The 13985-nt window shown below is 51.1% G+C and overlaps 2 protein-coding genes across 15 annotated transcripts in view; one reads left to right on the top strand and one right to left on the bottom strand.

Annotated features, from left to right (window-relative positions):
* The window catches only part of CFAP100 (cilia and flagella associated protein 100), a 50040-nt gene extending 48923 nt beyond the window's left edge, over nucleotides 1-1117 (top strand). For 3 of the 5 annotated variants that reach the window (XM_032341664.1, XM_032341786.1, XM_032341738.1), the window contains one exon: nucleotides 578-691. In XM_032341664.1, coding sequence (XP_032197555.1) covers nucleotides 578-691 — 114 coding nt within the window. Of the gene's footprint in view, nucleotides 1-577 lie in introns of all 5 variants that reach the window. The other 2 variants (XM_032341711.1, XM_032341619.1) reach the window with 1 other exon arrangement.
* ZXDC (ZXD family zinc finger C) overlaps nucleotides 1-13985 on the bottom strand; it is a 97095-nt gene that overhangs the window by 57152 nt on the left and 25958 nt on the right. For 3 of the 10 annotated variants that reach the window (XM_032341416.1, XM_032341179.1, XM_032341338.1), the window contains 3 exons: nucleotides 7190-7257; nucleotides 6767-6936; nucleotides 4089-4496 (listed from right to left, as the gene is read on the bottom strand). The exons of 1 other annotated variant lie outside the window; for it this stretch is intronic. In XM_032341416.1, coding sequence (XP_032197307.1) covers nucleotides 4330-4496; nucleotides 6767-6936; nucleotides 7190-7257 — 405 coding nt within the window. In that variant the 3' untranslated portion in view covers nucleotides 4089-4329. Of the gene's footprint in view, nucleotides 1-1149; nucleotides 2830-4088; nucleotides 4497-6766; nucleotides 6937-7189; nucleotides 7258-13985 lie in introns of those variants that run through there. 6 more of the 10 variants (XM_032341366.1, XM_032341406.1, XM_032341248.1 and 3 more) reach the window with 5 other exon arrangements.

Genomic DNA, 13985 nt, shown 5'->3' with positions numbered 1-13985 from the left:
GTCCCACCATACCACCAACACTCCAGCCAGAACCCATCACTCCAGCTCATCCCCATCACTAGGATTTCCCCTGACCGCCCCACAGACAAAGGCTAGAGCAGTCACTTTCTTCAGGCCCTGGGAGCAGGAGGGGTGCTCCCTAAAGCAGGCCCAAGCCCAGATACAGCCTCCAGCAGACAGGGGCTGCTCTCTGAACAGAGTAGTGCTCTCCATGCTGTCACACAGAGTCAGCAGACACTTTGGGGTCTCCCCTTAAATCCCTGGAGCAAAGGAAGCGGGCTCTCTCTGTTTAGCCAGGTACTTGCCCGTGTGTTTGCAGGTGCGCCCCAACACACACACACACATCAAGGGGCCTGCAGCGCAGGGAACAGGCTCTGGGCTGGGGAGGCTCACTCCCAAGTCATTTCAGGACAGCTCCAGCCCTGAGCCTGTGGGCTGATAGGGGAGGCCAGGACGTCCCTGGGACCCCACAGCCCCAGCTTCCTGGCTTCCAGGCACGCTTAGGACCTGGGCAGCGCCTTTGGGTGCAGTGAAGGGGCCTGCAGGGCACAGTTCACAGAGTCCACTTGCTCTGCAGAGAGGCAGGAGACTGGTGAGTCGCTCCCGGCCCCCAGCTCTCAAGGTGAAGGAGGAGCCTGAGCACGTGCAGACGGAGGAGGACAAGGATGAGCAGCTGCTGTTCTGCACCTAGCCTCCCGGCACCAGCTGGCCACTCTGTCCACAGCCCAACCCAGCAAGGACAGCAGCAGGAAGCGGGGCAGGGCGGGCGGGCCCGCGGCAGCTGTCACCCTGTCCCTGTGCCGCTCCAGGCCTCCCACTGTACATTTCCTTACTCAAGTGAAATAAACTCCCCCTCTTTGGTGGCCTGATGGCCTGTTTAAGGAGGCAAGCTGGTTCCGACATCCGTACCCTCTCCTCTAATCCCTGAACCCTAGGCCCACTGTTGAGGAAGGAGCTCATCTGGCCCTCAGGTAAGGTGGCTGCTTTGAGACACGAAGGCCAGTTCCACACTGAGGTGTGATATGCGGAGACAAGAAAGGAGGCAACAAGCTAGGTGGGTGAGAGGGTTCTCTCTACTGACTGAAAACAAAACATGACGTCCACACTATACACACACTCCCGTGAAGTAAAGCCAAGTAACGCCATCAGTACATGACTGTACAAAAATTTTTATTCATTTGTACTAGAAGTTGGGCCCATGGTCACCACAGAACTCCGTGCCCAAAAAACTGACAGCCAGTATCAGTCTTATCAGTGGTGGACATTCCCGGGAGAATGTTCTGGGGAATGTTCCAACCACCCAGCCCAGTGAGAGCATTCCCATGGCCTGGCCCTTCCTCCCAACAGAAGGACAGGGCAGTGCGGCCACTAGGCGACCCAGCCCCCAAGACCACCCTGGCAGGCAGGCTGGCTCCTCATGGAGGGAGGGGGCTGCTGCTGACTTGGAGGCTGAGAGGCCAGGCGGACAAAACTTTAGTCTGTGACACAGCACAGAGTTCTGTGGGTAAAAACCATTTCTGACAGGGCCCGAGTTCTCCCTGGGTGGAGAAGCACCTGGAGAGACAGCACGTCAGAGGAGGAGGACAGAGATAGGACTCACCACCAAATGCTGGGGTCATTCCCAAAAGCCCAAGGCCAAAAACTCAAGAAATGAAGAAACAAAGAATAGGCAGAGTTTGGACAATTCCAAATTCAAGAACCAAAACAGTTTTTGGATTAATATAAGCCTCAAAGGCACACGGCGAAAAACAGCATTTCTGAGTGACCCCATGGACAGTCCCACTAACAAACAAATAAATATGTGCAAGGTTATCGGCTCGCCTCCTGTGCAAGACAGACTGCACTCCGTAAAAATGCACGGCCACACAGAACATGCACGTGTACAGCCTGGACAAGCAGACACATGTTCTCACTGCCCCACACATCATGTTCAGGACTCAGACCGTGACTTTAGAAACCATGGACAAATTAGTATTAAACATGAATACCCAAATACAGAATTCAGAAAAACGTAAAGTTTACATCTCCAAATTAGGAGCTTTACATTTGGCCTCCATGCAGAGGGGTCGCTAACAGGGCCCCAGTGTGCTCCTCTTCACCCCCATCTCCTTCCCCCTCACACGAACTCCCCCGCCTGCTCTGCCAAAACAGGGATTCGAATTTGGCTTCACTGTGACAACGGGACCACTTCTGCCCCTTGGGCTGACAGAATCAGCCCAAGCACAGCCACCACCCCAGGGGATGGGAACCAGCCTGCTAGCTCTCAGAAAGGGGAAAGAGTTTCTAGATCTTTCTCAGGCCAAATGCTGAAGCACGGAAGGTGAAAGATCCCATCTGCTTTTACCACAGATGAAGTCCTATCTGACTAGGGAATCTGTATTCCACCCTACCTCCTGCCTAAGTTTCTTCTCATGCAGCAGGGGCTCCATGGCTTCGCTCAAATGGGACAAGGGACATCGGTGTGCAGCCAAGTCTGGGAAAAGCATATGCTTGGCCCTGAGGGCAAGCCTTGCCTCATGTTCCTATAAGGCGATTTCCACGAATACTGCCCCAAACTGGTTCCTGATAAAACGTACAAAAAACATTTTTGAGAAGCGTGCCCAAAAGTCTCTGAGGAGCTCAGCGAGCCTCCTGAGCAGAAACCTAGTGGGATCTCCCCCAGGCCTGTAAGACCACCTAACGGAGTCTCAGGGCCACAGGCTGGAGGTGCGGCCCCTGGGTCCCTGGGGCAAAGGGCCGTGGTCACTGCAGGTCCCGAAGGTTAATGGTGCTCCCCACACTCTGCATGTCCTCAGGCCCGACAGCCCCTCCAGTTGCAGGAAGCACCTCCTGAAAAACCAAGCAGAGTGGTGAGGAGCAGAGCCGGGGACCGGGGCAGTGCAGGACCACCTCCCAGAAGGCAGCGGGGCAGCCACACATGACCAGCATCATAACCCACAGGGCTGGCCAGCAACGGCACCTCCCACTTTCCTAAAACGAACTGTTTTCCCCTTATTTTCACATATATTCCTTGAAGAAAGAAACTTGAGTGTAAACAAAAAGGCAAAGTGAACTTAATGCTACTGTGTTCTAGGTCTCCTCAGAAAGGTCCTTGTTCAATTTATAGCCCTTCCCCATTCTGTATGGGGAAGCTCCTCTCTCAGTTCCTAACTGCCTGTGGTTGTCATCGATAGCTGCATGACCGCCCACCCAGCCCACCTCCTCGTGCTAGAAGAACACACCCCCAGCATTAGCTTCGAGGCAATGGCAAACATCTTTTGGCCAATTATGTGTACACTGCCAGATTTAAGAATGATCTCCTGAGTGGGAATACCAGGCAGAATGGAGTGGACATCCGTGAGGTTTTCTGAATACACGATCCCCAACTGCACTGGAAGGAACCCCCACTCCAACTGCCTGGGACCCCCACCCACAGCTCTGTCTACTACCAGCGCTTTACTCGATATTTATTTTTGACCTTTTAAGGAAAACGTTCAACAGCCCAATTTGAATACAAGAAAACTAAAATTATATCTGTAGGTCTTTTAAAAATACATATTTAAGGCTTAACTGTTAAAAATCTGATAAGCTACCTACTTTATTTTATAGCCAAATCTGAATTACCTATTGCCACCAATGCGTGGTTTATCCACTTACTTAAGCAAACTAACTCTCCTGCGTCTGTTTTCCCACAGGTCAAAAACTTGGCTGGCCTAGGGATGCCTGGGTGGCACAAACAGTTAAGCGTCTGACTCTTGGTTTTGGCTCAGGTCTGATGTCAGGGTTGTGAGATCGAGCCCTGCGTCCACTCTATGTTCAGTGCAGTATCTTCTTGGGTTTCTCCGCCTCTCCCTCTGCCCCTGCCCCTCGCCCCAAATAAATAAATAAATCTTTAAAAACAAACCCTGGCCAGCCTATTTCCCATAGGAGAAAGCGACTAGAAAATTTTTTTTATATAGTCAAAGAGCATTTTATTTTATTTTTAAAAGATATTTGTCAGAGAGAAAGAATGCACAAGCTGGGGGAGCAGCTGGCAGAGGAAGAAGCAGGCTTCTTGCTAAGCAAGGAGCCTGACATGGGACATCCTGGGGTCATGACCTGAGCTAAAGGCAGCCGCTTAACTGGCTGAGCCACCCAGGTGTCCCGTGACTAGAGTCTCTAAATAGAAAATATTTTGAGTGTATTAAATTTCAACTTATTTACAAGGAGGAGCTAAAAGGGGGAGCAAACCTGAGCTTTTTCTTAGTCTTTTGTTCCTCAGTCATTTACCCACCTTTTCTAGAAAGCAGCAAAACATCCCGGCCACCAACTCAGTGAGTGTCCACTAGAGCCCCACCTCAGCAACAAGCCTCAGGAAGCCAAAAGCTTCCTGACAGTCTTACTAACGGACCCAAAGAGCTGTAAGGCATCCAGACCTGGAGGACATAGACGGGCAAATCGACAGCAAACAGGGGGTGGAGGGCAGAAGGCTGCGGGCTGAGAACCGACGATGAGGCTGCTTCGCCTGAGGGCTCGTCCTGGGGAGGCAATGGCATGTTTCATTTATCAAGCACAGCGACATTCCTCACTCCGGCCTGAGGAGTCCCCATCACTCTGATCACAGCCCCTGAATTCCAGGCGAGACCACATAGGGAGCCAGGTGAGGCCTGAGGACCCAGTAGTCCCTGGAATCAGGGGCTGGGGGTTATTTATCTTTCCTCCTGGTCCTCAGTCTCTCATCTTATTCCCAGCTTGAGGCCCGTACCACCTGCCATCTGGTTGCTCCCCGCTCCCAGGCCTGGAGCTTCCTGGAACTCCCCCACATTCAATACCTCCCCTTAGCCTAGGCCCGAATTTCCCTCCCATAGGCTGTTCCTGAACTCTGGCGGAGGCTCGCAGCAGCTCTCCAGTGGCTACCTCACAGCACACAAGAAGGCCCACCTCTGCCCCAAACCATGGTCAAGCTGGAAGGGACAAAAGATCACTGGTCTCTGGAGAGAGGGAGGCACATAGGCTCCAGATAATCACGCAAGTAAGAAAAGGGACACTATCTAACCTTTCAGCTTTCACCTGCACACCCAGCCCACAGCGGCCCACGGCCCTGCCACTCAACTCCCTATGCCACCGCCCCCATCAGCCCAGCCCTTCCCTGGCCTCAAGAACCTTCTGTGCCAAGCACTATCATCCCCACTTCACAGACAATAAAACTGAGGCCCAGAGTACTTAAGTAACAAGACAACACTAACTGGTAAAGGGAAAGGTAGAGAATTCAAAGTGAGTTCTCTTTGCCTCAAGGCTCACGCCTTCAACTGGATGTCTTTTTTTTTTTTTTTTTTTTTTTTTAAAGATTTTTATTTATTTATTTGACAGAGAGAAATCACAAGTAGATGGAGAGGCAGGCAGATAGAGAGAGAAAGGGAAGCAGGCTCTCCGCTGAGCAGAGAGCCCGATGCGGGACTCGATCCCAGGACTCTGAGATCATGACCTGAGCCGAAGGCAGCGGCTTAACCCACTGAGCCACCCAGGCGCCCTCAACTGGATGTCTTAAAGAGCAACTTCTCCCTTTCCAATGAATGCCTTTTCTGCAATGTATTAGCTTCCATGAAGTTTCCGTCTGAACCTCCAGTCCCGCCTTCCCCACGTCTCACCTGCCAGCCATGAGCACGTTCAGAAGGGCTCAGCTGCTCCTCCCCCCACCTCCACAGACCCCATCTCAGGACAGCGCTGGCCTCTCTACTGCTCCAACACCCTGACCCCAAACCTGGAAAGAAGAGACCTGTTTTCCTGCTCACCTCTGCAGACCAGTCTTCCCAGGTCCCACCCCCACCAAAAGCTCACATTAGCTTCTTGTTTTCTGTAAAAGCAAGGATGCTCACTGGCCCCATCTTCCAGGCCCTCCCCAAGCTCCACCTAGGCCATCCACACTTTTATACTCTTCATAACCAGCTTGTTCCTATCTCCTCAACGAGCCTCTACCAGGACTACATATCCCCAGGATCTGGCCACCCTCCTCTTCGGAATCAGCTTGGCACTCAGAAGTCCTTGGGTATCTGAGCCTTCCCAGGCCCATGGTATTCTACGGCCCCAGAGTACCATGAACACAGGAGATGCTCAGGGACGAGGTGGCAATGAGATCAGGCCAGGTCAGAGCTACATAGCCTCAGCTTCTAAGCCTCTTCTCTCCCCAAACAGTCCCAATTCATTGTCCCTCTGCTGGACCCTCAAAAAGGACACTGCAGACAAAGGTGCCCACAGAGCTGCAGTCAGTGTGTCCGGTGAGCGTTCATAGCAGGCACCTGCTAGGCCCCGGCACAACCCAAGAGGTGGCTGGCCTGCCCTCAAGGGGCTCATTTTGTAGAGAAGAAGGGCAGGTGAGGGGGTAGGGAGCCAGCATCCTTAGCACATAAAGACTATATCCTCGGCGCACTGTGGATGCTCCCCAGACACAGAAGTACCAAGCTGCGTGAGCAAAGCCCCTTCACACCAGCCCTGAAAAGAGCAGTGGGGTCTAGGGAGGGGCAGGGCTGTGCCAGGTGTCCTGTGGCTCACTGCTCACCTCATGGGGACACAGAAGCATCAATCCTAGTAAAGACAGAAGCTCAGACAAACAGAGCAGGACAGGGCGGGAGGAAAGAGGGAGCTGGGGTGATGGAGACATCATCCAGGACTTAGGACATCAGAAGCAGCGTGGGGGGAAGTTCCTGAGGAGATGGAGCACTGGAGGATGGGGGCTCTGGGAGACGCGGCCCGAAGCCTGGCCCCCGCTCCCGCCCTGTGACCAGCGTCCTCCGGGCTCGCCGGCTCTTACCTGCAGTAGCTGGAGCTGAACGCACTGCACTCCGGCTGCTGGAGCCGGTGCTAGCTGACCTCCACTGGGCACCACAAGGTTCCCACACAACCAGCCAGGCTGGCTTGTGTGCAAGTGAGTAGGACTGACTTTGCCACCTTTCATTTTCCTCTGAGCGGACCCTGAGGCTCCTACGACGAAAAAGACAAACCGACATATGCAGGGTACCGTGCCTCACGGAGGCTATGCTCTGGGGACACAGCCTCCCCACAGTCACTGTGCACAGCCCTGCAGGCTTCAAACTAGTCAACGGGAAAGTCACGGGCTTCAGAGGTGGGAAAAAACAAGATTTTGATACCATAGCAAACTTACATATGTGTCTTCTGGACACTCAGCGATCAGAACCCCAGTGCCCATTTCACAGGGGCAGAAGCTCCTCCTTACCTGCAACGCCAAGAGCTGCAGGCACACAGGAGATCCCCGACACGGTGGAGCTCAGATAGCTGGCAGGGCTACACAGTCGCAGAAAAGGAACAAGGGAAGGAAGCCAGCCACCACATCCCACCCTCAGGCCCCTTGGCGTGTGCTCAATAAGCCACCAAATCCCTTGGGCTGTTTTTTGTCCAGCTTCCTCCTCAAAAGTCATCGCTCAGTTGACCTCATAAAAACATACTTTTAAAAATAATAAAGTACAAAGAAAAATCAGAACAATCCAGACACCCAGAAAGGGTTTCTCTGACACTCACATGCTTTGTGAGCAAAACAAAACCCCAAGGACAGCGGCCTGGATTTAAATCCTGGCTCCACCCCTGACTCTGCTACCTGACCTTGGACAACCAACTTAAGCTCTCACCTCAGTGTTCCCTACCTGTGAAATGGGAACAACACTCCCTACCTCAAAGTTTTGGGAGGATTAAGTAGAGATGTGATGCAAGTTGAGAACAGTGCCTGGGTCCTAGTAAGTGCAAAGGAATTTCAGGTGCCGTGACAGCTGTGGCCGGAGAGCCCGGGACAGGAGTACAGGAGTGACTTCATAAAGACAATTTTACAGTGAACATCGTATAAGTTAACAAGGATAAAAGCATCTGATTTTTGTTGAATTTAATAAAATGAAAAGGAACAAGTGAAACTGAAGGATGTGCTGAACTTCTAGAAAACACGTCTTCGTGAAAATGTCTAACGACCTAATGTTACAGGGAAAAGAGGAAACACATGAGAGGCTGCATCCTTTGTGTAGGTTTCTGTACTCCAAGTTTCCATTTTAAACAGGAACAGCTGACTCTGACACACAGGACAAGCCTCCTCCGTCAGAGCAAGTTCTTGACACCAACACCAGCTCCTTTACCTCAGGGAGCCCAGCGCCCTCCTGCTGGCTTAGCTCCGCCCACCGTCCATGCTTCTCCCCACTGCTGTGCAGCTTCCAGCTGGCAGATGGGCTGGGACGAGGGTGAGGGGCTACGACCTGGGATCCACTCAGTAAGAAACTCCTCGTCACTCGCTAGTCTCCCTACACATGAATGTGTTGTTGGGCTTTAAAGTCTTTTATCCCCTAGCATCTTCCCTGTGATAAAAACAGGTACGTAAATTAAAATTCTAGTTTTAACAGAAACTTAAATATACATTCCAGGAGTTGAAATCTTCATGTGAAAAATCAAGTTACCATTGCAATTATTAATAACACAAGCCCAGCCAGAATAACCAAACCTAGCAGAAACTTTGACAGTGATGGAGTATCAAAGGCTTAGAACGCATAGAGAACAGCGTGTCCGCAGCACCGGCAGTCTGTACTGTCAGAGGACGGTGCTCCTTCCCCCCGAAAGGTCCAATTCCATTTTTCAGTTCAAATAAACATACTGAAACATGGTTCAAGGGATATTATGAAAGCCACTATGAAATCAATGAAGGAAGGCATCAAGTGATGCATCATTTTAAGCTACTTTTAAAAGCAATATTTAAATATGTATATTAACGCTTATTATTACTGAGCTTTGTAAGATAAAAACCAGGTCACTCTGAGTCATTTCTCGTCTATGTCATAAGGATTCAATGAAAGCTGTGTAGCTCATACTCTGCGTTACCTACGAAGCAAGAAGAATGATCAAAGCCTTGTGTCCCTTTTCTAGCTGTGTGCTAGCATGTATGCTACGCAAACGATGGGGAAATTAAGTAAAAACCATGTGAACAACATCAGAAATAGACCCCACTTAATTTTGCTGGACACCAGCATTACAGGCTTCCATCACAAACAGTATACACTTCTGAAAAACAAGTCAGTGACAGGAACATAACTGTGTTTTTGTTAAAGGGATGTAAGAGGCAGTAGTTTGGTAACAGGAAGTAAGACAGACTGCACCTCGAACACTTGTGACACATCATAGGCTAAACTGTATTAGCTAATTACTGTATGAACACACAGCCTGTCCCTTCGTCTGGCACCTGACACTCTGGTCACTCCTGCAGATGCCACAGTTCCACTGAGAATCACTGCCCCTAACCTCAGGTGCTCTGGGACCTTCTGTGGTTAACAACTCCTCCCGGTGATGAAATGTTCCCAGAGCTAAAAGAAACTGCTCGGGCTTACATATACCACTGCTTTCATGGGACTCCCCGTAAAAGCAGCTGCTGCTAGGACGAGAGCAGAAGGGTGGGAAAGGTAAGGGCTGACCCCGCCCCCAGGGCCCCCCTATGCTGCATCTCACCTCAGAACATCTCAACGTGCCCGCCTAGGAAAACCAGTGCATGAGGGAGGCCAAGCTGGCCACAGAGCCCCGAGGCGCTCTGGATGCCTGCATGAACAGATCCATACAAGGCGCCTCCCTGAAGTGTCCTGGGTCTGGTGCTCTGGAAGACTGCGTTTATATGCGCCCAGGGGGTGCTGCGCCACAGAGAGCTTGGTGGTGGGGAAGGACTTACTGTCATGAAGGAAAGGCGGACAGGAGAGCCTGCAGAAGTCCTGGACCCTAAGTCTCTAAGGTTACGAACGGAAGACGGCTATGGGAAAGCGGACTCCCTTCAGACTAGCCATGCTCGCTTCCCCTTCAAAGTCTTCTGGTGCACCCAAGGTCTCAGAGCTCAGGCTGAGCGCTCCCCATTGGCACCCTGAGAAAGCTGCGAAGGAAGAAGGCAGGGCCAGGAGAGGGGAACGAGAGCTGATGCGCTGAGCGCCCTGCACCTGGCCTCCAGACTCCCTGCTCTGGAGAAAAAACACCTTGCTGACCTGCTGATGCCATCGGGGCAGGGTGCTGGGTTACGTGACCCCAGATGGTACATTGTACCATCCGACAGTGTGCCATCACCGCGTACAATGTCTGAAAATCACACCCTTCCAGAGTTGGCTATACAAGCCCACTAAGCCACGGATGCCGGAGGGCTTAAAGCTGACCCACGGCCTCTACAAAGGACCCTACAAGGGCCACACAGCCGTCCTCACTAGTAAAAGATGTCACAGCACTGCATGTAACGTGACCAACTTAACCTACAGACCAATGTCAAGAAACATAAAAAACTTCTTTCTCACAGTAGAAATCCAGAAAACCTTAGAGGGCAAGTCATCTTCAAATGAACTGAATTTTGCTTCAGTAATCTCAACATTTACCTCAAACACTGGATTGTGCTTGATAACATGAAAGAGCAAGGAGAGGACAGAATAAAGCCGACCTGCAGGTCAGCTTCTGGCTGAGGAGACCTAAAAGACAACCCTATTTGGGTGTGAAATAGCCAAGCGAGCTGGAGTACGCCACTGCATGCCCCGAGTCCCCAACTCACCAGTGCACCGCACTGAGCACGACCATGACCAGAATTAGGTGAGGGCTCAGGCGAAGGGCTCTGCCGGCACACCTCCCGAAGTCGCCCCTAGGCTGACGGCTACAGAATCCAGTACTACCCCAAGCATGTGGCCTCCTCACCCCGGGAGGGCTCTGCGCTCAGTATGGTCAGCTCTCTATCCTGCATACTGTGGGCTCCAATGGCTCACTTGCTACCCCCACCAGGTGTGCAGGAGGGGCCTGATAACCTTGGGCTCTGCTGAGGATCCTCACTGAACCAGAGAGCGCAGTGACCTGTCCCATCCCTAGGAGAACTATTCCCCAGTTCTCCTAGGGATGGGAGGCTGGCCCCGTTATGTATCCTGGATGGTGGAGGGCACTGGAGCCTAACCCCTTCATAGTCCTGAAGTGGTCCATCCTACACGGCTAGTAAAGAATAAACCACAAACATGTATTTATTCACAAGGAAAAATAGTCATGTTTAAAAGCAAAAAGCAGATAAAAATATATGTGTATCATTTCTTTAAAAAAAGTAACAGGTGTAGTTTATACGCCTGGGAAAATGTTCAACATCGAAATACCGGAAGCGGTTTTGCCTGGATGGTGGAACTAGGTGCGGGGAGAAAGCGTGTACAAAATCACCATTACTTTTCCTGAAAAGTAAACCCACGTTACCAGAACCACTGATGGGCTGCACAGCCTTTGCTTACTGGCCCACGTGCCTCTGCTCTGGCTGTCCCCAGCTGCCTAGAAGGCCTGCTCCCCACCAGAGCACCGGCCCACTTTCATCTCCAACACTCCTCAGCAGGCCTGCATCACCAGCGCAGTGGTCTCCCTGACCCATGCCCTCTCTTTTTGAAGTCTGCATGGAGATTTTAATGAAGTTATTCTTCCAAATGAACTTAAAATGGACAGGTGGTGTTTTTTCTTTTAAAAAGTTCCTTTGGGATTTTAAAGGAACTGAATAAAAGATGTAAATTAACAGAACAGAGTGTTCCATCCAAGTATATAATAAGCTGTGGACAGGGCCTTATCCAGGACCAGCTTATATGTCACTGGTGAAACTGAGATTCTTCAGTACTTTTATGGCCATTATGAGTGAGATCTATTTTTCATTACTGTTTTTCCAATTACTATAATAGAAAAGCTACTCCTGTGATATATGCAAACACTTTTTGTACAATTAGCTACTTAGTTATCCTTATTTATAATTGAGTCTATCCCCTTGGGTTTTCTAAGCCCAATAATCATCATCGATAGGTAATCACATCTTCCTATTTATCGGTTTTTCTCTAAAGCTTCCATAAAAATGTCCAATACTGTTGAAGTGTCAGCTTCGCTGCCTCTTCCGATTATAATGGGAACACATCTCCTCACTGAAAATAATGTTGACTGCTATTCTAACTTGCTCTCTATTATTATGGAAAACTTTTTTGTTCCTAGTTAAGGTTTATGATTTTTAAAAATCAGCGATGATTAATTTTCTCAACTGCCTTGTTCAGAGTCAGTAAAGATGGCAGGGTTCTCCTCCAGCTTCCTGATGCGGCAAATTACATTGACAGCTGCTTAACCTTGGCCCACCTGCAACCCTGGACCAGCCCTAATCATCTGGAATCCAGGTACTAATATTTTACCCGGGAGTTCCATGTCCGCTTCACTCACTGAAGGGGAGACACGCTGTTCTTGTGTGTTGTACAGGTGACAGTCTGGTTGAAGGCTCTGGAGGCGGTCAGCCTGGGCTTCTACCCCCAGCACAATCACCCATCAGCTGTGCTGCCCCCATCAACTGCATCTCTCTGTGCCTCGGGTTCCTCATCCAGACAACAGAGTATGCGCACCTGCACCTCACAGGCTTCCTGTGAGAACCACGCTGGGTGTACAGTCAGCTTGAATTAATGCCACCCCTCTGTCAGGTGCAGCAAGGGGTACGCTTACTGAACGGCTGCTACTTGACATGTGTCTGGTGATTAGCTGTCTCTTCATGTTTTATCATTCTTTCAACAAATATCGACTGACTCTTTGCTCCACTGGGTACAGGGCTAGAATGGTGAGCCTTACCATGAAGCCTACAACTGGCTACCTGTGTCCTAAGTACAGCTGTTTCCCAGGGACACAGAGATAGGCCTACACTCCATACTTGATGATGAAGCCGAACATCATCCTGGAAACAGAAGGGGCCAGTGGTGGCAAGAGGCCTTGGAAAAGGTTTGGGTAACACTGCAGCCATAATGCAGTCATGGCCCTGGAGAAACTGCTCACGTTAGGGGGTCCATCAGGGTCCCATCAGGGCCCCGGGAACACTCAAGGTACTGCACCCAGAGCGATGTCATGCCAACATGTATACCAGTGACGGTGCACTAAGGAGGAAACACCTTAGTCAGTATGGCCGGTAGGCACCACCACACCCAGAATCCAGAAGACGGACAGTGCACATAAACCAGAACTATGTCAGGGGCTGCCCAGCAAGAACTGAGACCACGGGGGAGATACAGCCATTGTCATAAAACTCCCACTAAAGTGGAACGAGAGCAGGTCCTGGTTCCCCCTTCCTCGCTCCACCTAATCTCCTGCCAATGCGCCCGCTGGCCAACCCTGGCTGGGAGCCTAGGAAAGACAGTTCCTGAGGCTGTGAAGGTCAAACCAGCAAGTCGGGAAGGGTGACTCAGACTTCACAGAAGAAGGCTGTATAGGAGCTCCCAGGGGGACAGGCTATGGGACAGAGTACATCCCCAGGTGCCATCCATAGTTCAGGACAACCAAAGCACATAATAGGCCAAGGACAGCAGGCTGGGGCTCCCAGGGCACGGTTCCCACCTCTGTCAGCTGAACTGTAAGAGCCAGGGGCCCGAAACCACATAGACACAAAGCCCTGCCACTGTTTTCCTTATTCTGCTTCAACACGAGGCTAACTGAAGGTACAGAAGTATGTGTTGTGATGAGCAAAACCTACATGGAATTCAACGAAGCACTGGGTCCTTCAATCAGCAGTGGGCTGTTTGACAAGAATCCTCAAGTGTAATCCACATGACCAGCTAGGAGGGAAGGTCCTGTGCTGCCTCCTGTAACAGAGGATGCTGCTGCAGTCAGAGGGCAGACACTTGCCCAAGGCCATGAGACCGCACGAGCAGACCTCAACTGCAATCCAGACTCCTGAGTTGGTGCTCTGATCCCCAGACACTGCCACCTGGCACTGTCCCCACAAATCACCTCAGGTGGCAGCAGAAATCTCAAATGCGTGGCCAAGCCAATCACATCTTTCACGAACAAAGGCCTCTTCCTCACCGGGGTTAGGGAACTGCCAGGGAGGGCCCTCAGGAGGCTTCCACACTCCCCTGGCAGCGAGATAAGAGGACCTACAGGGAAACAGGCATCTACCAGGGAGACAGAAAGGAAGCGAGACATGCACTCCAGCAGGGAACAGCACAGGGCAGGCATACAGCTAACAGAAACCAAAGTAAGTGACCGCTGCTCGTCAG

The sequence above is a fragment of the Mustela erminea genome, chromosome 1 (assembly GCF_009829155.1).
Source record: "Mustela erminea isolate mMusErm1 chromosome 1, mMusErm1.Pri, whole genome shotgun sequence".
In the NCBI taxonomy this organism is placed as follows: Eukaryota; Metazoa; Chordata; class Mammalia; order Carnivora; family Mustelidae; genus Mustela; species Mustela erminea.
The sequence above is the reverse complement of the archived record's forward strand: the minus strand, read 5'-3'. Positions and strand labels throughout refer to the sequence as shown.